The sequence below is a fragment of the Manis pentadactyla genome, chromosome 13, assembly GCF_030020395.1.
Source record: "Manis pentadactyla isolate mManPen7 chromosome 13, mManPen7.hap1, whole genome shotgun sequence".
NCBI lineage: Eukaryota > Metazoa > Chordata > Mammalia > Pholidota > Manidae > Manis > Manis pentadactyla.
The window spans coordinates 10,761,560-10,785,727 of NC_080031.1; the positions used below are offsets into that span (position 1 = coordinate 10,761,560).

The window sequence follows — 24,168 nt, forward strand, 5'->3', positions numbered from 1 at the left end:
GAAGGTGCTCTATTAAAACCCAACCAGGTCCAACAAGGACACCTTATGATATAGACATAAAAGAACTTTCACAAAACTTCTGTGTTAACACCATTTTGTCAAGACCTTGTCACTATTTTTACAATTTCAGAAATGAAGTACCTGGGTCATCAATTCTAAACCCTTTTTTGAACTCAGATTGTAAGTTATTTATACAGTATCAGCATTAATTTTTCTCCACTAATTCAATCAACTTAAAGTTTTACCTAAATATGTATTTCCCTTAATTTCCATATGCAATTCTAGAAGTGTAAGTTTTGAATACATAACAGTAATTCTATCAGTAGTGCACCTTACAGTTAAGAACTCTCATTCACCCGCATTATTCCAAAGAGTATATTCAATTTTGAGAGGAAAAACCTGTGACCCAGAGGCTTGCTCAGCTAGTCATGGCATTACTGAAGAATAAATATAAGCCTCTCACCTTCCAGACTGGCACGTTTACCAATAATTCTAAACAATTGTCTATCCTCCTTACTTGATGATTTTAGATAGACCTAGATTATAAAGTTAGAGGTATAGGTATAGAAACTTACTTGGGGTTTCACTAAGCAAACATTTACCACTGCCTACTTAGGACTAGCATGTTATTAAAACTGCTTGTTAAACCTTCTATCTTCCCTACTAGATTCTAACCTGAGAGGCAGGGGCCTTTTTTCTATTCAGCAGCATAATCCCAGATCCTACTAAAAACAGCACTAACAGACTCTAGAGAAATATGTGAGCTTCCTAAAGGAGAGCGGCAGGCAGTCCCAGCACTCGCGGGCAAGCCCGTCCCAGAGTCCGGGAAGAGCGGTCTCAAGTGTGAACCTGGGCTGAGCCTCAGTGGGCTGCAGAGAACGGGTATGAGATTGGCATTGGGAAGATTTTTGCTGTTCGTGCCTTAGCTGGGCAAGAATACCCAGCTAAAAGCACGGACGCGGACGACTGAGGCCGGTTTCTACCGCCGACCCTACCACCGCCCATCGCCCACACCCACCTTCTCCCGGCCCGCCGCCCCGCCACAGCCACCCAAACCAAACGCCCCCGGAAGTTACATGTTGCCGCCATCCTTACGTAACTTCCGGGAAGGACTTACTTCCGAGGCAGACGCGGAAGTGCCGGGCGTCCCCGATGCCGGTGCTCCGTTGTGGGGGTATGTGACCCCGCTGTCCGCTTTGGGAACGTTCTGGAAAGATGGATTCCTAGAGGCCCGGTTCCGCCGGCCCAGACAACACGAAGCCGCGCCCCCGCCTGCTGCCAGGCCCGGGAACTGATGCCGGCCGCGCCCTTGAGCCCCCGTAGCGGGGCCGCACCATGAGCCTGCTGAGCGGCCTGGCCTCCTCGCCGCGGGCCCCGCCGCAGTCCAGCAGGGCCAGGATGAAAAAGCTCCCGAAGAAGAGCCAGAACGAGAAGTACCGGCTCAAGTACCTGCGGCTGCGCAAAGCGGCCAAAGCCACGGTGTTTGTGAGTCCGACCGCTCAGCCCTTCTCCGTCTCGAGACTCCTAATTCGCGAAAGCTTTCCCCAAACTGTACCCCTTCCCAGAATGACAGAAGTAATAAACAGAGTTAGCTTTTGCAGCATACGTTACTTCTAGTTAGCCTTGTGTCCTTGGACTAATTAGGTAATTTCTGTAACTATTTACTTATGTGCATGAAAACTACTAACATCCTTGCAGAGGTGTGAAGATTAGATGGGGAAAGTAAAGTGCTTGGTACTTGGAAGATGTGCCAGGAAGTTTTAGTCGTTATCTTTACCACCGCAGAGCTCTTGGAAAATAGTTGATTCTCCAGAGAACCCTGAGAATGAGGCACTATTTTTTAAATGACCACAGTGAGGCCCAGAAAGAGAATTTGCCCGAGGGCACTATGTCAGAGCCCTGCCTCCAGCTTATATTTCTTGAGTCTGGTTTCTTTATTACTTTAACTAAACAGCCTGTTTCCCAAGCACTTCGTGTACCCATAACTGACTCCTTCCCTAAATAGGCACGTGAAGCTTTGAATAATTTACCACCTGCTGACCTCATTTGAGTCTCCCTAGTGTTTCTGCCATCCTTTAATTGTAGAGGCACTGGATTTATTGAGTGAATGAACTGGTTTGCCTGCCACAACTTTCTGTTACAATATTCTGGCTTGCTCAAGCTTGCTCCAGTGCTTGCGGATGGGAGGGGAGTCCTCAGATGTCCACCCACGTCTGAATCTCCTCCACTTTACCTCCTCTTTCTACCAAGAGCTTGAACATCTCTCAACTTTTTTGGAAGCATAAGGAAAGGTTTGGAAATTAAAACGTAAATTCCAAAAAACGTTTATTTAGCACTTGCTATGTGCACTGAAGAGAAGTAGAAGTAAGAGAACTTGGTATATAAATAACTGTTAACGTTCTTTTGATCTCTACGTGGCAAAGGCTCCTAATGCTTGGAACCTATGTTATTAGAAGGATGCTGGGTCCATCAGGTACATGAAGAAAAGGGATATTGTTTTGAATATTCAGAGTTTGAGGTCCCACCAATGGAACATCTGGATTAGAGCATTCCCACCGGGGCTGATGTTTGGGAAATAGAGTCATCCATAAAGAACAATGATGCTTGAATACACATAAGTAGATTATGAAGTTAAGAATTTTGCATACTAGGGTTGAGTTTGCTCCATCCAGTTTTTGTTTTTAAGAAAACTACACGGATACTTTTTATTGTGTGGAATGCTTTGGGTTAGGTTAGCTTTGTCAGTGCCACGGGAGTCAGGGTGCTTAGAAATGGATATTTGTTATATTGATAAGGATTAAATTTAAGCATCTATGGATTTAAGCAGTTTACCCATTTATCTGCCAGAGGCTACGTGAATTAGGGTGGCTATGGCCTGGTTTGCCTAGGACAGCCCAAGTTTACCATATTGTTCTGGCATAATCCTTAATAGCACCCCCTTTGCAGTTAAAAGTACCCCAGTTTCCATAAATTAATGACAGCACCCATAGTAGAACTTGCCTCCACCCTTGTCTACTGTTTTTTTTATAGTTTGTCTATATGGTACACTAGCTCTACCTTCTCATCCAGCAACACAGTCTTCTTTGGTTTGAAATGTAGCTCCTCTTCCCTCTATAATACTTTGATCTTTTATTTTTTTATGTGATTCTATTCAAAATTTTTCTTAAAGGAAAATGCTGCTATTTGTGATGAAATTGCTCGTCTTGAGGAAAAATTTATTAAAGCAAAAGAAGAAAGACGGTGAGCTGGCTTCATTTTGTGTTCAGAACCACATTTTAGTGAGTGATTTGGTCTTATCGCTCTGGGGATTCTTCTCCAGTGGAATTTTTGTGCATTATACAGCCCATGGGCTACTGACCGAGTGAGGAGAAGCTCACCACCTCTGATACTGGCTCCTGTTTACCCAAGTGTGTTGGACCGCGGTGACAAAACAGCAACACTATTCATCTTTCTTGCCACATCTAATAAGTTATTATTATCACTCCCCAATTATAAAAGCCATGGAATAACAGACTAGGGATGAAAAAGGGTTGTAGAATGTCTCTCCTTCTACAAATATTTATTCGGGATGTAATACTCTGTGCAGAGCACAGTAGGTATATATACAATCATGGTCTGTGCCCTTCAGAAGCCTAACACCTTCCAATATCAAGGTAGAGGAACCCTCCAGATATAAAAGAGACAAGCTACAATCCTCCTCTTTGGCTTGTGGAGGTTTAATCCTCTGAAGCTTCATTATTCCCAGGGTCCAATTAAGCACCTTATTTTTGTGAGTGTAATAATCTTTGTATATTCTAGCTTTATCCTGCACTTGAGTAAAACATTGAATTGAGATAAAATAGAAGTTCATACCTCTGCTCCCTTTCCTTCCCAACCTCAGGTACTTGCTAAAGAAGCTCCTCCAGCTTCAGGCTCTAACTGAAGGGGAAGTACAGGCTGCAGCGCCTTCCCACAGCTCCACTTTGCCCCTGACTTACGGTGTGGCCAGTTCTGTGGGAACTGTACAGGGAGCTGGGCCCACTTCTGGGCCCAGCACTGGGGCTGAGGAACCATTTGGGAAGAAATCCAAGAAGGAGAAAAAAGAAAAAGGCAAAGAGAACAACAAACTGGAAGGTATCTTGTTGAGGGGGTATCAGTTGCCCCAGTGGCTGGCACAGTCACTAATGACAAAGATCTGGTACTAACGGACGGATACACATGGCCACAGATACACTCAAACTGTCACCTACTCCTTGGGCAGCCCTAATAGCTCTTGAAAAGCCCTTGTATTAGGGCCACTTTGGGTGGGGGAATTCCAGTTAGACTTGGTTAAGTGCAAAGGAGGCCTCCGCCTTTTCCCACTCCCCAACCCTGGGTTCCCTTCAGTTCAGTCTTTCCTAGAGGCAGCGGAATGGGCGGGGGGCCTTTTGAGCACATGGATGGCTTGGGAATTTGCTGATCTTTTAAGTGAAGTAAGAGGCCTTATAAAGTATAAGGCTTTCATGTCCAAAACACTAGTATTAAAATTGGTTACTGCTAGATGGGAGGGTTAGAAGGCTGCTCAGGACTCTGGGGGAAAGTCCCACGTGCCCCTTCAGTGAGTGTGTAGAGCTAGGATGGCTTATCACTCTCAGCTTTCACATGTAAATTGTTCCCTTCCCCTCAGCATTGGGAGGGGCCTAAAGTGGGTGACCCCAGATTTGCGTTTCAGTTCTGAAGAAAACATCCAAGAAAAAGAAAATGGAGGGAGGTGCTCGCAAGCTGGTTCAGCCCATTGCCCTGGATCCCTCAGGACGGCCTGTGTTCCCCATCGGACTGGGGGGTCTAACAGTATATAGCCTGGGGGAGGTGAGTGAGACCAGCGATGTACAGAGAGGAGAAGCAGAAATACGGGATGGGGTTGAGCCTCCCTGTACCCATTAGCAGCAGCCTCTTGCTGATCCACACCAACCCCAGACAATCTCCAGTCCCTGGGAAACCAGGTCAGTTTTGTCGGCTATGCAGCCTACACTCTATCCATGAGTTGAGTTCCTCTTTGCAGCCCCAGAGTGGTTCTAACGGCCACCACAGTACACTGGGCTGCTAAATTCTCAGTGACCTCAGTCATAGATTGAGGAAGTCTTTCTTTGTAGATCACCGACCGTCCTGGCTTCCATGATGCAAGTGCCATCTACCCTGTGGGCTACTGCAGTACTCGGCTGTATGCCAGCATGACGTGCCCAAGCCAGAAGAGTCTGTATACCTGTCAGATCAAGGATGGTGGTCTGCATCCTCAGGTACCCACTCTAACAAATACTATGCTTCTCTCTTTTGGGGGTGTGGGGGAGAACATTCTCTGACGGTTACTAAATATGTATTGCTTATTCTGACACTTAGAGCAGATACTGTGTAATCACCTTTTGGGTAACTTTGAAATGCAGGAAAGTGATTGGCCTTAAGTCACACTTCTGTTACCAACTGATTGAGCTGGGGTATGGATCCATGTGTGATGCTTATACTCACACCCTTTCCCTTGAAACATGCTGCTGCTACTGTCAGTACGGAGGCTGTGAGGCCTGAGCAAGCCTGCTTATTTGTGAAGTGCAGGCCTGTATACGGGGGAAGATTAGCTGGAAACTGCCGCTTCAAGTAGGACAAAAATGGAGGTAGCAAGGAAACTGCATATTCGTTTCTGACTGCACATACTTTTAAGGACCTGGGAGACCTGAATCCCAGTCTTATTAAATACCTCTGTTCATCTTTCTCAGTGCTATGATGCAGGGCAGTCCATTTTCTCCAATTATCATGTCTGATCACTGGGAAAAAAATAGACCTTTTTCAGACTTCAGTCTTCACTGTCTGATGATGTTACAGATGGCTAGAAAATTGGGTGGAAGGAGGTAGAAGCAAGGTGAGGAACCTTGGTTACAGCTCCCGTCTTGATCAGAGCACTGTTAGACATGTCTGAGGGTTCACACGACCTTGGCATGTACCAGGTCTCTTTAGAAAGGGCTCCAATAGACGCACTCAATATTGAAGCAGTGTGCCAGTATTTTTAACAAATCTATTAAATTCAATGCAAATCTAACCAAAATCCTAAAGAATTTTAATGGAAACTGACAAACTGATTATTAGTTTCCTTAAAGACAAATAGCCAAGGTATTTTTGAAAAAGAAGAGTTTGTGGGGTTTTCAATTTTCTTTTTTTGTCTCATTAACTTACCATGTAGACATTATCTTCAAGTACAATGTGAGTTTAAAAAATTTTTTTTCCAAATAACATCAAGTGACCTTAGTATATACTAAACATATACAATGCTTGAATATGTGTCCAGATGGTCTATTTCATCCATTTGTCTATAATATAAATATGTTAAAATATAGAAGAATATTTTTAATCTTAGAGTGAGGTGAAAAGGTTTTCTATACTAAGACATGAAATGTAGATGTTTTAAAGGGGAGTAGTTAACAAATTTGACTAGTAAAAATTTAAACACTTCCGAATGGCAAAAGGTACTGTAATCAAAGTAAAATTCAAACAACAAACAGGAAGGAAATATCCAACAGTGGATTAATACCTAGATAAAGTGCTCCTGTGGTCTAAGAAATAAATCATATAAAACTGGCATTTCACAGAAACAGTGCAGATGGCTAAGAGTGGATCTCTCTAGTAACTAGGGAAATGCAAAAAAAAAAGATCTTACTTTGCTCATAGGCGTACATCAGAGAGATTGATAATATCCAGTGTTGGCCAAGGTGTAGGAAAAACAATTATGCGTTAGGAGTGGAGATTTGTAGTCTTTGCACAGCAGCTTGGTTGAAATACCAATAATTCTAACGTGTATCCTTTGACCCAGAATACTTCTAGGCATTCTAGTATTTCCTAAAGAAATGTGCAAATTTGAAATACCTATCAATAGGAAAATGGCCAAAAATTAGGATATATCCACCTTTGTAATAATATACCAGTTACAAAAATGATTTAGATTTATACATTCTAACAGGGAAACATCTCCAAGCCCAAAATAAGACATTTTGGCACTTAATTGCTCTGCTCAAATAAGATGGTCTGCCCACAATATAGAAGATTGGAGTTGGCTTGAGCAACACCAAATAACAGAGCAGCCCTGGAATATTTGATGAATATTACTCAGTTTTTTCATGAATTAGCTGAGAAATAAATGCAAACTGTCAATATCTTAAACTTGGAGCACACGTCATTGGTTGAAGTAAAAAACCACCACTGAGTAAAACTACTCACAACATTATTATTGACAAAATTAGAAGATCTCCAAAATTTGACACACTAAAACTGAATCAAAAGAAAGAAAAACCACAAGAGAAAACTAACAGTGATAAAAACTGGACTCAGTATAAAATTTTTAAAAAGATGAATAATGCACATTACTGTTAAAAAAAAAATACATATGAAACCTGTTTGGAATAATTCGGTTAAACATTGAAAAACTGGAAACTGTTTAACTGAACTTATAGAAAACTAGCTAAGGAATTTAATTGCTAAATAGAACTTGTTACAGAAATATTTTTACTTGCAAATATTCACTAAACTTTCTAGAAAACTGGTCATGGAATTGACCATTTAATGTTTATTACAAAAATACTTTGCAAAAATTCCTCAGTATTACAATTTATTTTTATAGATATTCAAGATACTTCGCAATTCAAAAACAAAATGAAGTGAAATAACGGTTTGCAGGCACAATGGCTTGTTCTCCTAGGTATATAAAGTGAACCTAAAATTACATGGTGATCTCATTTGTTTTTAAAATGACATTTGTATTTGTACTTACAGATGTAAGTGGATAGGAAAGGGTCTGGAAAGGTGTGTAATAATGCAAATAATTGTTGTCCTCTGAAGAAGAATCCAGCAAGGTATACAGAATTGAAATAGTCAGAGGACTTTGTTTTCTTGGATTTGTTTGGATTCTTAACAGGACTCTAGGAAGTTGTTCCCCCTTCCTAGTGTGCTTCAAGGCAGCTTCACGTTTCAGAGTGAAGTAGTTACAGGAGTGTGTGACTTTCTCTCCACTACCTCCTCCTCAAAGATTGATCTGATTGCTTCTTTATCCTTCTCAGTTTGAAATTGTTCCTGAGGATGACCCCGAGAATACCATTGTGAGCTCCTCCGTAGACGCCTGTCATGCAGAACTGCTCAAGACCATAAGTGCTACTATGTAAGTTCATCAACAGGTTGAGAACAGTCTAAAAAGGTCACTTCTGGTACAGCGAGATCTGTTCTGTTGCTTTTAGTGAATGGAGATCCCTCGTTTTATAGACAGTAATCCTGCATCCTTTGGATGTCTTGGCAGCTAGAGTCTCCAGTGTATCCAAGTCAAGAAAGCTTATTCTCTGTGTTCATAGCCACATTCCATTCCTAAACTCATTCTCTCTTCCTTTTTAAACTCTCAAACTAAAACGCTACTTCTCCTATTTAGGGGAAAACAAATGCCCAACCTCCTTCCATCTGGAGCTGATTTCTTTGGGTTTTCTCATCCAGCCATCCACAACCTGATCCAGAGTTGTCCAGGAGCTCGAAAATGTGTCAAGTAAGTGTGGTCAAATCCATGGTGCCAGAGAGAAGGACCATGATTGGTGGGCCAGGGACCTCAACCATCAGTTACTGCTTTGCTCATTCAGACTTACTGAGCTGCTTCTGTGTGTAAGGCATGCTGGGTCCTCAACCAGTGCGCCCAGTATTGGTCCTCTTAGCCCTCCTGACAGGTAAGCAGAAGCCAGGACCCCACTGTACTCTAATTATTGTCATTTTCTGTGTGCACCGTGTGACAACCAACTGGTTGGGAAGTCCCGCAGAATAATGTGTCACCTAAAATGCCTTTCTATCTTTTTAGCCTTTTTGTTAGTTAATATGTTCTGTAGCTTTATACGGAAGAGATCTACAGAAAAAAATACCTGATCCCTTTGGAAGTGAGAATGGTTCGTGGCTAACAGACAGCTCTCAATAACGATTCCCTTTGAACCTACAGTTACCAGTGGGTGAGATTTGATGTGTGCAAACCTGGAGATGGGCAGCTACCCCAGGGACTGCCGGAGAACGATGGAGCTATAAGTTTTGAAGCCTTTCAGAGACAAACCTTTGATGAAGATCATAATGATCCCGTTCCACATGGTATCTCTTAATTTTATCTTTCTGTTTTGAAAATTGGCCATTTGTACACTCACCTCCCCTCTTCATTCATAGCTGAGTACCCCAAATATCTGGGCAGTGATACAAGCTGTAACTGCCCCAGTGTGGGGAGTCCTGAGTCGGGAGGCTCTACTGCCCTGCATAGCTCCCTGGCAGTCCTTGCAGAAGTCACAGAGAGGCTGCCATCCCGGTAAGGCAGGGCCCACTGGGAAACTAGGCTTTCTCATTTTGTAACATAAGTAAGACCTAAGCAGGACTCCAGGGGCAGGTTTCCTGTGTAGGACTTAAAATTTCAAATGAGATTATGGCCTCTGTCCTGCCTGTGTTCCATGGATTCCCTCACACATGAGTGGAGCGGCAGGGAATCTGGAATTGGGTCATATAGGAGAACTCCAGACTAGAAATAAGAAAATAGAATTAAAATTCTTAGTCTTTCTGAATATCCTGTATAACGTTAGGCAAGTTACTTAATCTGCTTCAGCCACAGATTTCTTCATTGTAAAGGTAAGTATCTGTCCTGTCTTACCAAACAAAGGCAAAATTGGACTGACAGATGCAAGGGTGTTAAGGAATTGAAAGGCCATATATATGCCTGATCAGTTTCCTGAGATTCCCAGGCAAGAGTGGAACTTAAGTTTTTTCTCCAGGATCTTTGGATCTCCCAGAGCTTCAGCCGGCAGCCTTTGTGTCTTCGTACCCGCCCATGTTCTTGACGCACACACCCTTGGTAGGTTCTCACCTACGGCACCTGAGCTCTCCGTCACAGTGTAGCCCAACTCAGTCTTCAGAATGAACAAGAAGGGGTCAGCACATCGTTTTCATCATAATGAATTTTTTAACTTAAGCTAAAAACTTAGAATATATGGAAGAAGGCAGCAGTTAAAGAGTGAAGAAGAAAATTAATTAACACATTTTGTTATGGAGGTTCCCATGGTGACAGTTTTCCCTGGGAAAAACTTCAGCTGTTTTATTTTTAGTAATAAAGTTCTCTTGACAATTCTGCTGATTTTCATCTTGTAATCAGAGTATCTTTTTCATTTAGCTCTGCCTGAGGCAGAGTAAACTTAAGTTTAAGTTTTTTATAAACGAAGGAGATGGCTGCTGACTCACAAGGGACATAGTAAGATTCTGACAACCGTCTACCCTTGATTCTGATCCTATTTCACGGAATGTGAAGTCCCAGCCCCTGAAACCAAAGCTGCTGCTTTACTTCCCTGAAGCATCCTCAGACCCAGATCCTGCTAATCCCCTCGCTGGAGGGTTTAGGCCAAGACCACTCATAGGAAATCCAGAAGTCCTCTTTAGCCCTTCTTGGTTCCTTATTAACCTTTGTGGTTCCTGTGGGAGAATGTGCTTTTAGCTAAATACATTGAGATGACATAGTAAAACAAATGTAGATAGAACATGATTGGGGATTGGCTCCCACCCTCCCTAAGACGCACCCATCATTTCTTTAACCGTGGAACAACAGATCTCCATATGCTGTGCAACTGAAATATTTGGACCCTGCTTATGGCATGAAGGTGGAGGTGTATCACATCACCTAATCCAGACCAGTACCACCCCCCCTGCCCTACGGGATGCCCTCACTGCCCTCCCGGCCAGGTGCCAGGGCTGGCAGGAACGGAGCGGAGCAAGAGGACCCAGGATTCAAGAATCGGGGGGAAGGGCTGGTGAGAACGGGGTTGTTACTGTGCCCAGCTCGTAACTGCTAACCGGGGCCATCACAGACGGGATGAGGAGAAATCTGGCCGGGCCCTTTAAGCGCACCACTGGCCGCTCTGTGGATCAGACACTAGAGGGAGTAGTATTGATTTTATGACAATTGCAGTCTTTTTATAAGTTTATATAGCTTTTGCAATACAAAAATAAATTCATAAAATTTGGATAATAGCAAATCAGGAATTAAAAGGGGATTATCAAAGTTGTTAGTTTTAATGTTTTTGTCTTTCTCTGCATAAGTTGCCTGAACATATTTGTATTTACACAGGATTGATATATGCTGCTTTTATCATACAGCAAATATCTTTCCATTCTATTACAGTCTGAGTAAAATGAGAGAGGCCTAATTTTAAAGAAGACATTAAAAGAAATTTAGTGCACTGTTTAATGAGTATTCACTTTGTAGCTTTGCTAGAGCAGTGTTTTGCCGACTACAAATCTCAACCCATCCGTTGTTCTTAAACTTAGGAATTAAGACTTGCATCTTTTAAAATTAAAACAATTAGAACATTTGAATGCATTGCATGTTGAAAATTGAAACTTTTGTTTCAACTGTAGTGTATAGGTATGTATGTATATAAATACCTCACATGCATACACATATACGGGGATGCATGGAATGTCATAAAATGTTTTTACTATGGATCATTGTTTTAAAAACTTGAAAAACACTGCCCTAGTATACTTAAAATACCTTTTCATCTACTGGCTATTTAAAGATTTTTTTTAATTTGGATATACACAGTGTCAGTGAGAATGAGGGAGAAATGGGATATACGTTGGTGGAAATGTAAGCTGTTGAATCCTCTGAGAAGGTTAAGCTATAGGTATCAGAATTGGTAAATGTTTTTTCCTTAAATCTGTTAGTCTACATTAAGGACCCTAAAGAAGTGTGATATGATGTTCACATGCAATATTTATCACAGTTTACTAGTGAAAAATCAGGAAAAAAACCTATATGTCCACTAATGGGATATTGGTTAAATAAGGTGTGGGGCTCCCACAGATTGAAACACTAACTATATTCAACTTACATGGGAAAATTAATTTTACTAGAATAAGTCAAAAACATTACAAAATAATATAGCATGTAATGTCTAAAATATAATGCAAACAAGTCAATGTTCACCAAAATACTGTTTCCAAACAATGAATTTGGGGGTGATTTTTGTTTGTTTATACTTATTGTTAGTGTCCAAATCTATAAGAATTATGAATTTCATTTTTCAAACAATATAGTTACTTTCATATGGGAAATAAACTGAATTCCCACAGAATGTTTTAAATCATTCAACCATTAAAAATAAATTAACTTCCACATGACTTTTCATCAATATCTCCACTACCTAAACCTCATTTTTCACCCCGTGCACATTTGGTTCCTGGTGGGGTGAAGGGAACCTGGCTTCCCTCACTGCCTCCAAGTTAGACCGGCCCGTGGGTGTAAGTGCAGTGGGGGAGGGAGGGGCACAGGTAGAATTAGTTTTTTCAGGAGTCTGTCTCGTACTAGGTTCGTAGTTCCCATTAGATCAGGTGCATAAGAGGTCAAAGCATGGGTGTTAAGAGTTAATTGTACACTAGGAAGTCCTCAGATGAACCAAAGCTCCTTGCACATAGTTGTAGTGTTTTGCTAAACAAAATCCTGGCACTGACAGTTCTCCATGCTGTCGACAGCCGCACCAGGACTCGGGGCAGCAGGGACAGAGTGGTGCGTAGAGCTTTGGTAGTCGTTTCACATCACGGGATGGGAGCTGCTCAGAGATCTGTTGTACTCCTTTCTCATGCTTCCAATAATAATTCAGAAGCCTGTTCCTAACCCAGTTTTGACTGGATGTAAATGTATACATATCACTAATGATTATACTTTTATTTCCAACTGCTATAATAGATAGCACAGTTATCAAGTGGTGTTAGCTGTTTTTAATCAGCCAACGGCATTGATCTTAACAGTACACACAAAAGTCCTCTTTCACACAGTCCCATCTGGATTATTTTTCTAGATGCTTATCATGTAGCTTTGCTTTCAGCCTCACTTTTTCCTTCCATCTGGATTATCCTTTTTATATTTAAATCTCTTATCTTTAAGGAGCCTGAGACTTACATTTAACTCTACCCCATTGCCTCTCAGTGACCTCTACTGACGTTTTCCCAAGCCTGTGGCCCCCTCCTGGGCCACTGCCTCTCCCTTCCTTAGGGCAGCTTAGCCCCTCCCCACACCCTCCACAGGGTCGGGTTTGTTTTCCCATTCATATTATCATAATTTAGACTGAAGGAATAAAATTGTTTCTGGCTTAGAAAGAACACAGTTATGTTCAGGCATCTGAAACACTGCTGTATAGTGGAAGAGATTTCAGTTCCACATAAGGAAAAACTTGGGAAGTCTAGAACGGAGACTTCATACAGAGATTCAATAACCACTTGTCAGATTTTGTGAAGAACACATAAATATTATCTGACCTACATGACCTTGAAATGTCTTCCAACCCTGAGTCTCCACAATTCTGGATATAAGGAGACAAAAGTGTTAGACATTGAACTCCTGACAACAGGGGAAGTGAAGGGCACTGAGGTTCAGTTTGTACTTAGGAATTAGTCCAATACAGACACCTGGACTAACTAGGGGACAAAAGGCAAGTATGCTGTTTGCCCACCAGCCCTGGCCCATCAGAATATAGAAACAGCCAAATGTTCCTGGGAGCTGTCCAATGAGGCTTTTCTGTTAATTTACTTTAAAAGCAATAGTTGTCACAGAGGTTAAACTCCTAAATGCCCAAAGCTAAAGGATCCACTCTTGTGTCTTAAAATCTGATCATACTGCAACTAAGTCACTTAGCAACTTGCTGTGCTAACCAGGGATGCGGTTTGTAGTGAGAGCAGTGAAGGGAGGTGCCGGCAGGGTGCTGCTGGGGTGGTAGAGGGGACACTCTTTGTATTCACAAGGCCACGTGGTCCAGGCGTAGCGAACAGCACCCAGAGCACCACGACAAGAACGGATATTCAGGGCCAGGGTCTGAGTGGAGGAAATGCTCATGGGAGCTGGAAGCCACTTGCACTCATGGTCGCTGCAGCATGAGACCTAATAAGAGAGGCATAAAGTAAGAGTGGTTAGGCCAGTTAGAAGAATGTTCCAAGAGCCTGGGAACTGCTCTTTCAGATGGACTAGAAGGGAGAGAAGGAGCCCTTCTTAGCCAAGGACCCATTTCCTACAATAACCACAGCAAACCTCAGTCCAAGTGGGGTCTGATCAGCACAGCCACAGGTTGATAATAAATGTTCATGTGATAGATAAATAAGTAAAACATTAAATTACTGAGGGAGACCAGCATAATGATAAAGAAGGCTCCCCTGCACATTCCGTTAGGATCCCTCCCTGCACACGCACAGCAGGCAGGAGCTGAGTGAAGCAATGCAGCTGCTCTCCTACTCCTTGTCACCCCCAGAGGAGCTGAGGAATGGAGGCGCACAGAGGAACACTGGATAAGAAGCCTTGCCCAAGGCAAAAGCCATCCAGTGAAGGGAACATCCAGTATCCAGAGGTTAAATGCTGAGCTGACCCCAGCTGGAGCAAGGATCCTTTCACTAGGTGACCTACAAAGCTGCAGGTCCTTCCCAGAAGCACAGGTGGTTGCTCTGGGAGGGAGACACAAGAGGAGCATCGTTTGACTATGGACGCATTTTCCCTCCCTTGATTGTCCTATCAGAATTGTCTCTGACCAAATGAGTTTATAGCTGCTGATTTGCCCCTCTGAGATAAACCCAGCTCCCACAAGCTAAAACCTGCCTCATAGAAATGTTACAAATAAAGAGATGTGCCTCTCTGTGGAGGAAGCCTCCTCCCAATTCAGGATGGACCCCCGTCGTGCTACTCTTCTCACCTCAAATATCTTGTCGTCCTGCCTCTGCACCTGGACTTGCTGGGAATATGTGAGGTTGAGCAGCCCCTTGTCAGCCAAGAGTTCGATCTTCTCAGGCAATGGTCCTTGGAAGATCAACTTCTCACCATAAGCCACAGCACGGGCCCCTAAGTGCAGCCGATAGGCCACAGTCTGCTTATCACGAGGGTGGATGCTACGGGGTGAAGAAAAAGAGAATTTGGGGTTTGGTTTCAACACCACACTTTAAAATAATATATAATAATTTAAGCAAAGCACCTTTTCAGAAGGTGAGAATAGAGTCAACTAATAGCCAGGGTTCAGTGGCTTGTCAGCTTAAGAGAAATGGTGAATGGTGACCATGGGCGGGGCTCTGGGCCATCCGTAAGTCGTGAACCTTGAAATAACAGAGGACTTGGGAGGAAGGAATAAAGGGAGAGAGGGTGGAAGCAGGAGAGGGAGGAGGGAAGGAATTGCAGCAGCCCTCGGAGAGCCAACTCATGAAACCATTCCAACCGCTGAAAGTCCTGGGTTTCATCTGAGTCAGCTGTTCCTTACTTGGCCACTCCAGGCTTTATTTGTTCATTCGGTGAATATTCACTCATTCAAAAACAAATATCTATTTATGCTCCTAACGTGATCCAGATACTATGTGTAGGGCCCCATTTTACATTTGAAATCCCCGCAGATCCTATAGCTACTGTGTGGTGGTCACCACGGCTATTCAAAAATACTCCATTACGCCTCCTCTGAGTCCACAGAGAGTCCCATTTCCTGCTCTCCCTGAAGCTAGGCATGGCCGTATGACTGGCTTTGGCTGATGTGATGTGAGCAGAAGTGGCTTGTGTTGCTTCCAGGTAGAAGCATTGATTGCCAGGGTGAGACTTCACGGTGACTGGAAGCACAGATCAACACGGAGCCTCTGTCACTCTGGACCTGTGAATGGCTGTGATGAGCACAGCCTCTCTGCTCACCTTCTCTGGACATGCAGTGTGAACAAGAAATAATTTTTGGTTGCGTCAAGGCACTGAGATGTTGAGAGCTTTTTGTTACTGCAGCACATCCGAACATAAATGGTTGCTAGACAGTGCTTCTAAGGTCCAATCCTTAGCCCACCCACTCTGGCCCCTCACAGGTGAGCATCAGAGTGGAAGCCAAAGCAAAAAACATATTACTGCTCAAGCAAAGCCTGAGAAGGACTCATACCTGCCAAAAGGCGAGTTCCTATCACCAAGATCCATAGCTACAGCCATGAAAGTATTGGGCATCCTGAGGTTGGGGACATTGCCAAAGTCTGCTGTTTGATGCCACCGGATCTGGGGAAATTGATCGTCTGAAGTTGCACCAGACAAATATGAAGATAACTAGAAAGTAGAGATGGTTGCATCAGAACTTATTGCATCAGAATCCTACACTGAGTCTTTTTCACGAGCAGACCCTGCTTCTGCTTCTCTCCTTTGTTCAAATGTTCATTCCACAAGTATTTCCTGAGCTCCTTACCGTCATGGCTGAATAACTTTCATCGCACATGCTGCAAGGTAACTGCCACCCCTCTCAAGAGGCAGCGTCCCTGTCTCCTCCCACCGATCTGTGCTAAACCTGTCTTTTCTCTGACCAACAACACAGCAGAAGTGATGCTGTGTAGCTTCTGAGTGTTTGCCTCCTGGTTCCATTCCCCTGGAACCCTGAGATAGCCAGATAAAGTCTAGCTTCTCTACTGGAGACATTATGCAGAGAGAAGGGCCTTGAAAATTGTAAGATCATTAGGAAAAAGAGGCATTTAATGTCCCAGCAATCCAGTCAACGGGCCAGTCATGTGAATTCTAGAACCTTCAGTTCAAATTGCAGCCATGTGAGTAGTAAGCTCAGCAGACAATCACATGGAGCAGAGATGAACCACCCCAGTTGAGCCCTGCCTGGCCAATCCCTGGAATCACGAGCAAATACAATGGCAGACGTTTTAGGCCACTAAGCTTTGGGGTAGTTTAGGTAACTAAAAAGCAATATGTAACTGACACATCTGCATACAACACAGGGCTAGGCTCTGCAGAGAAGCAGAGAGGAATCTCCCCCCGAACATGTGGTAAATTGCACCAAAGACCCCAATTCTTCGCACCTTAACCCACTCCAGCCAACCCCAGGCTGGAGCAGAGCCCCCACAGCTGACCAGAGATACAGAAGAACCCACTGGAGCTCAGCCAAGATCAACCAGACCCCCAGCTACCCAGACATGTGAGCTCTAAGAATAGTATTTTCAGCCATGGAGCTTTGAGGTGATTTGTTACATAGCAGTAGCTGACCAGTACAAGCACCTCACAGCTTTCTTGTGGGGACAGGCCTACACATAAGAAATGTTAATGAACAATAGTATAAAATAATGTGGATTAAATGCTACATTGGTGGCACAGACAACAAGTGATCTACATTTAGAACAGAAAAAGTACATTATTATAAGAAAACATGACCTCATAATATGTAAAAAAAATTTGGATGGGCACAGAATATGTGAGAAGTCGCTACAGTAGGACTGCTCATATTTCCCATGTTAGAACCTTGTAAGTTACAAAGGTAAGAAGGAGCAAGGCGATTTTGAATCTGAGAGCAACCTGGCTGGACAGGAGGATTTATGTAGGAAAGAAGGCTGGAAAGACAATGAGGCAAGTGTTTGCACAGAGTTTATACCTTGTTTGCTAAGCAACAGGGAACCACTGTCAAGGTAATGGTTGCTGAGCATTGTGAATCTACTAAATGCCACTGAACTGAACACCTTAAAATGGCTAATTTTACAGTATGTGAATTTCACCTCCATTTAAAATTAGCCACTGTGATTAGTGACCTGATAAATGGACTGTTTCAAAAGATTCATCTAGGGATCACATTAATGTGAGAAAAAAGACTGAAAGCAAGGAGACAGATTAGTGAAGAAGCTACTATAATATTCTAGACACAAAAGACAAAGGTGTAACCGAGGATAGTAATGGGAATAGGATGAGTGGAAATAAAACAGTCTAAAAGTCACACTGACAGAACCTAGCAACCAACCAGATATGGGACACAAGACAGAGGATAACGTCCATCCCTCAGAATCTGTAACATCTGAATTATCCACTTGGGAGTTTGCAGATGTAGGTAAAGTCTCTTACCAGTTAACTTCGAAATAACCAAAAGGAAGAGTCTCATGGGAGCTCGAACCAGTCAGGTAAAGCCTTTAAGAGAGGGTCTGGAAGTCAGAAATTCTCTTCTGCTGGCCTTCAAGAAGTCAGTTGTTCTACAACTTTAAAGGAAATGGATTCTGTCAAATGCCACATGAGCTGAGAGGAAAATCCCAAGCCTCAGATGAGAACCCCAGCTCTGTGCAACACCTTCACTGCAGCCCTGAGCAGGGGACTCGGCCAACCATGCATGCCCAGACTCCTCACCCCTAGAAACTGAGAGACAACAATGTGTGTGGTAGTGCTGGAAGCTGCTGAAAATGCAGCAACAGAAAACTAATATACTAGGGAAAGGACTTACCAGGCAGAAGGTAAAGAAAATGGCAGTCCCTAGAGTAGGAGTGTGCCTAGTGTGCTTCAGAAAGTCAGGCAGGCAGCGCAGCCTGAGATGAGTAAGCAAAGCAAAGAATTAGGAGATGCGGTCAGAGAGGTAATGGAGGGAGGGGCAGACCAGGTACGGCCTTGTTGACAACAGTAATAGGAGGAACCACTGGAGCCTTCTGATATGACACATATTTCAAAGGAGCATTTAACTGATAAATTGAGAATGTCCTAAAGGGGATGACAGGGTAGAGGAGGAAGACCAGGAAGGAGACAACAATTCTAGGAAGAGACGATGGTGGCTTAGACTAGCGTGGAAGCAGTAAGGGTAGTGAGAGGTGGTCAGATTCTGCGCCCATACTGAGAATAGGATTTGCTTCCCTCTCCACTGGAAGTTCATAGACTTCTACCCCTGCAAAGCAGAGGCTCCCAGAAAAATTCTTTACTATTATGATGCATGTGGTCCCCAGTAGTTCTTCATGCCTACTTCTCTGATACTTATATCACCCTGTTCTCTGAAATAGATAGCACCTTATCTTAGCTCCAGTTCCAGCCAATGAGTGGCATCAAGCTCTCAGAACTACTTAGAATCTCTCCTTTACAAACCATGATCTAACAGTCAGTCAAACTGCAACCTGGGACATAGCTGGACAAGCAAGCACGTTGCCTTTGGACTCGACTTCAAAAGAGATCTGTCCCCATCAGAGAAACTGCAATATGAATAGACTGTTCCTCCCGACACCCTTGTCACTCATAGCCCAGGAAATGCCTGAGATAAGCCTACATTTGTGGCCAAACAGAGCCTTGAATGGAGGAGGTTTTCTGCTTCTTGAGTTGTTCCAGAAAGACCAGAAAATTTAGGGAAACACTAGAGAGGCTGCAATAGTAACAGAGAGGAACTAAGGGGACATTTCCACTTCTTATTAAAATCTCTTATGCAAATAGTTGTAAGATATAAAATGATAAAAGGTGCTGAAGCTTCACAATGGAATGTCCTGAAAACTAGAACATGGGAATAAAAAGACCCAGAGTGACTAACCCTACCTCTTCCCACACAACACCCAGAAGAAAACTGAAAATGGAACCCCGTTCACCAGCCAGAGTCATGATAAGGAGCATGGCAGCAAATGACCAGAAAGAGCAGGTAAGTCTAGCCTGAAGAACAACAGGAAGAAATGCTATTAACAGCCACTCAAGCCAAAGACATTGTCTCAAAATGGCAGTTTGCTGAGAAATGCAATTCACTGCCTGCACTACCATATACCAGCCACATGGGGGCACCAGCACACCCATTCCCAAGTGAATTTCCTGTTTTTCCTAATCTGAGGTACAGTAGGGAACCGTTCAGTCTCCCACAGTGCTCTGTAGCAATACTGCGGCTAATGAAGGCATGTAATAGCCAAAGAATATGAAAGTGCCACATTCACAGGACTTTACAATAACATGCTGTAGTCTGCAGTTGGTTCCACTGTTCCTCCAAAGGCCTTTTTGAAAAAGCAGACACCTAGGTACTCCATGCCCCAGCTTCCTGCTTTTCTTTGTCTCCCATGCTTCAGGTCACCTCTTTACAATGACTCTGCTACATGTCTCTAGCCCTGAGCCACTGAGCTCGAGTCCTACATCTCTAATGTGCTCAGGTTACTGCAACCATCATTTCAAAAGAGGCACTCCTACAAAGCCAGCTCCTCGTGCCTTAGAGACCAAGTGCCCCTCAGATCTGCTGATTTCTCTCATTAAAAATGACAAATACTAACATTATCTGGTATATGCCAGGCTTTACATGGATTAACTCACTTAATGCTTAAAGTAATAAAGAGGATAATAAAAATACTTAAAATAACAATTGCTCTGTTCATTATCTCACAGCTCATTCACTATCACACAGCTAAGGAAGTGTCAGAGCTGGGATTTGAATCCAGGCAGATTATGCTCTGAACTGTTTTCTATTTTTATATTCCCTGTTTTCTGCTTTATATTCCCTGTTCTACAAGTGACCAGCATATCTTTGCTGATGACGATAAAGTTAAAGCCCAGAGGCTAGGAACTTGTACTGTATTGTACAGCACAAGGGCCAAGAACTAGGTCCCTCTGATTAATGCTATACTTCTAGCACCTCACATAGTTCATGGCATATAAGCATTCGACACATATTTTTTGTTTCAATTGGCTGAAGTCATACTCAGATCAACATGTACACAGGCTGAGAAACCAAAAATGAACCTCCAAAGCCCAAATGTAGTTTCCAACAACAGTGATACAGAACTGGTGGCAGGAGTTGCTATTTTGATAATAATGAGCAGAATAATCTAGTTCCAAAGTCAAAACAAATATAAAAAATAAAATGGTTATAAACAAATTATAAGTGGAAAGAAGTTTTATAAAAATCTCTTTCCAAAAAGAATATGGTGAAAGAGGACACAGTAGAGGAGATGGGATGATGGTGAGAAGGTATCTGTGGGACATGCAATTCAAACACTTAAGCCTATTCCATTATTATACTGTGGGCCAGGCCTTATTTTTATAATACCTTAACTATTTAATTTCCTATGTTCCAGAAAAGTCAACTACCACCCTGCTAATAGGTCTAGGTCTTGGAGTGGTCATATAAACAGGTGAGGCAATGCTGTTATGAGCTTGGTTAAAATATGTTTACTCCTTTTAGGCAAGGCTGACAGAATCTTTCTGACTAGTCACTGCTCATTGTAAGTATGGTTTCTCTTGATGTATTTTTTTATTCGGGTGTCAGGCCATATTTAATGATTGCTGACAACTAGGTCTGGGTATATGTGCTCCAGGAAAATATGGTCATGTGTGTAACCTACATGAAGTAAAAAGGGGAAGGAGAGAGAGCTAAAAAGCCACCTATCTGGGGAAAGGAGGTACCTCTCCCCAGACTTTGATAGTCATGGAAGGTTCCTAACTGATATCCAGGCTGGAACAAGTTAGCTAGGAATGTATGGGAGAGAAAGACCATTCCAGGCAAAGAACATGTGTGGTGGGCTGGGAGTGAGAAGGCAAGATGCATTCTTGGGGGTGGGAGGGATAGCACCAAGACAGAGAGGGTGTGGGGAAGTGGATATTCTCACACATCATTGCTAAGAGTATAAATTTATACAAATTCATAAACTTCTACATAAAAATCTGGAGACATGTTCAATTTAATCCAGCAATTTAATTTCTGGGAATTTGTCTTAATGAAAATAATTAAGCATGTATGCAGTGATATAGCTGCAAAGAAATAAACATACCACTGCTTATAAAAGCAAAATTTTCAAAGCACCTAAGTGCCCAGCTATTGAGGACTAGTTAAATAAATTACAATACAACCATATTTCAGAATACTATGCAATCATCATAAATTGTGCTGAAGAGTAATATTTATTGGCATGAAAAAATGTTCACAATATGACATGAAAAGAAAAGACAGGCTACGGTACAGTGTAATGGTGTGGACCCTATTCAAAAATACATGAACAGAAAAGGTCTGCTTATTTCTAGATTGTGAAATTATTGTTTTCACTTTTTTCCTTCTCATTTCAGTATTTCTTTAATGAACATATATTGCTTTTTTAGTAAGAAGAAAGTTACATTTAACTTGTTTTAAAGACTTAATTGTCCTGTCACTGAACTGAGATGAACTCTTACATCCTGTTCTTGAACAGCAGACTGTGAAGGCAAAGAAAGGAATACATATTCCAGGAAAGAGCATTCCACAGCACATGCCCACACCAGTGCCCCAGACCCTCCTCCTCTCCGCACATACCTGGACAAATCCAAATGGGAAGAAGTGCTCCGTCTGCCCCTGGGAGCCTCGGTGGAAGGTTTGGCGCCAGTCTTCAATGAGTGCAGGGAATGTGCAATTGTACAGGTCTCTGTTAAAATTTGCATTAGCCTCCCCTGTAAACAACCCACATTGTAAGAGCAGTCTGGAGTAGATGCACTGAACAGCCACACATTGCTCCCAAGCTCTACCCATGCCCTCAGGTAGGTGTCCTTCCTACAGTCTCTCTGGACTGGCCTTGTGACTTGCTCTGGCCAATGCGGCATCAGCAAACATGATGTGAGCAAAGGCTTAAAAAGCACCTTGACTTTGGGGTTTGCTCTCTCCTAATACACATGGAACCCTAAGACTGCTAGGTATTATAAATAAGTCTCAACTAACTTGCTGAAGGAGGGAGGTCATGTGAGGACCATGGTGCCCCAGCACATAGACAGGCTCCAGTCAACAGCCATGAGGGAGAGGCCACCCTAGGTCATCCAGCCCCACATACCCTGCCAGATGGCCAAAGACACATGCAAGATCCCAGCAGAAAATAGCTGAAGCAGTCCAGACAGAAAAACTGCCTGCTAATGCATGAAATAGTGATCTAGATAAAATTATTATTGTTTTAAGTCATTAAATTCTGGGGTGGTTTGTTATGCAGCAAATGCTAACTGATACAGTGGAAAAACAGCAAATCAAGCACTCACCCTGGTACCATATCACCCCTTTCAGAGTCATATTATGTAGTGGGTGGATCATGGCATTCCAGAGAACAGAGTACTCACTGGGACCCGTTACAGAATCAGATGGAATGAACCTGAAATCAATAAGATGCAGTGTCATGAGAGAGCTAGTGGTTGATCACATGATGGGTGTATATGCACTTAGGGTAAACTGATGAAAGCAACACACAATTAAATTGAATCACTCTATTTAACAGGAAAACATGTAAACAGTCTCTGAATTTTCACCTTCACATTCTTACTAGGATAAATGCATCATCAGCTTTCTGTGAGTTCAGAGTAAGCCATCCCAGGTTCCAGATAAGATCACTGACACCAGAAAGGAGGAGTGTTTTATTGTGAGTCTCTCACACAGGTATTAATTTAAGTAGTACTCAGTAGATGGATACTTAGATTGTTCTGAGCTTATTGATTTTATAAGCAATGCCATGATTAGCTTCCTTATAGCTATATATTGTATACACTCTTAATTATTTCCTAAAGATAAATTCTCAGAAATGAAATTGCTAGGTCAAAGGCATATTTTTTTAAGGATTTGAACATGTTCTGTAATTTCTCTGTAGAACACTTACATGAGTTATACTTATATCAGCTGTGTATGGGAAAACCCAGTTCCCCACACCCTTGGTATATTGTTCCTTCCATGTTCCCAGAGATCTGGAAGCCTGGCTTGAGATCCCTCCTACTCTACCACAGGCCATTCTTTTGGTTCCAAGGTTGAATGTCTTCCCTCCCCCACAGGCATGCCTTTACCGAAGTGACCAAGCCCATCCCCTCCCCAGATGCCCTCCCAGAATTAATGAAACAATGTCTGAATGTGGTTCACCTGTTGTTAATCTCTGTTAATATTAGTATCAGTATCAGGATTTTGTAAACTGGACCTTTTTCCCTGAACCCCAAATATTCTTCCCAATCCAGCTTTTCCTGAGTGTGCTTTCATAACCAGTATACTAAATATTTCTTTGATTGCGTGTATATTTGCCCTTCCTGCTAGCTGTTTATTCTTACAGGCAGTATAGCACAGGGGTTGAGAGTGTAGGCACTGAAGCCAGACTCTGTCACTTACTAGCTGTATCCATGAGCAAGTTACCTAACCCCTCTCAGACTTGGTGGCTTTATCCATAGTATGTTACTAGTACTACACTTCAAGAGGTCGGTATGAGTATTAAGTGAATTAATAGATATAAAGACCTTACAACAGTATCTGGCATATAGGAAGCTGTCAGTGCGCATTAGCTATTACTATTCTTAAAGAAAAGGATAATTGCTTCTTGACGTATGCCCAGATGATGGCAGTGGTGATGGCAGTGAGAAATGCACCTTACCTGTTCATGGAATAGGTTCCATACATTCGATACATATCACCCCTTGGACAGTCAACACATACTTGACTCTCCAAGGCCCCATGACCT

General features: G+C 42.7%; 2 protein-coding genes across 4 annotated transcripts in view; one reads left to right on the forward strand and one right to left on the reverse strand.

The window, feature by feature from the left end:
* The first annotated feature begins 1,108 nt into the window (after positions 1-1,108).
* TBRG1 (transforming growth factor beta regulator 1) lies at positions 1,109-10,129 on the forward strand. Its single transcript, XM_036930084.2, has 9 exons — positions 1,109-1,485; positions 3,170-3,240; positions 3,881-4,113; positions 4,691-4,827; positions 5,112-5,255; positions 8,055-8,152; positions 8,414-8,524; positions 8,963-9,105; positions 9,771-10,129. Exons 1-9 carry the CDS (start codon positions 1,336-1,338, stop codon positions 9,914-9,916), a joined length of 1,233 nt encoding a protein of 410 aa, XP_036785979.1. The 5' UTR covers positions 1,109-1,335; the 3' UTR covers positions 9,917-10,129.
* A 1,747-nt stretch (positions 10,130-11,876) lies between these two features.
* The window catches only part of SIAE (sialic acid acetylesterase), a 34,038-nt gene continuing 21,746 nt past the window's right edge, over positions 11,877-24,168 (reverse strand). For all 3 annotated transcript variants that reach the window (XM_036930080.2, XM_057491186.1, XM_036930081.2), the window contains 5 exons: positions 22,721-22,830; positions 22,014-22,147; positions 15,924-16,081; positions 14,721-14,913; positions 11,877-13,921 (listed from right to left, as the gene is read on the reverse strand). In XM_036930080.2, the coding sequence (XP_036785975.2) occupies positions 13,691-13,921; positions 14,721-14,913; positions 15,924-16,081; positions 22,014-22,147; positions 22,721-22,830 (826 nt within the window). In that variant the 3' untranslated portion in view covers positions 11,877-13,690. The remainder of the gene's footprint in view (positions 13,922-14,720; positions 14,914-15,923; positions 16,082-22,013; positions 22,148-22,720; positions 22,831-24,168) is intronic.

Coding starts and splice junctions, on each gene's coding strand:
- TBRG1 (XM_036930084.2), top strand. CDS start 1,336: ATGAGCCTGCTGAGCGGCCTGGCCTCCTCGCCGCGGGCCCCGCCGCAG. Junction 3,241..3,880: donor AAAGCAAAAGAAGAAAGACG/GTGAGCTGGCTT, acceptor TCCCAACCTCAG/GTACTTGCTAAAGAAGCTCC. Junction 9,106..9,770: donor TAATGATCCCGTTCCACATG/GTATCTCTTAAT, acceptor TTTTTTCTCCAG/GATCTTTGGATCTCCCAGAG.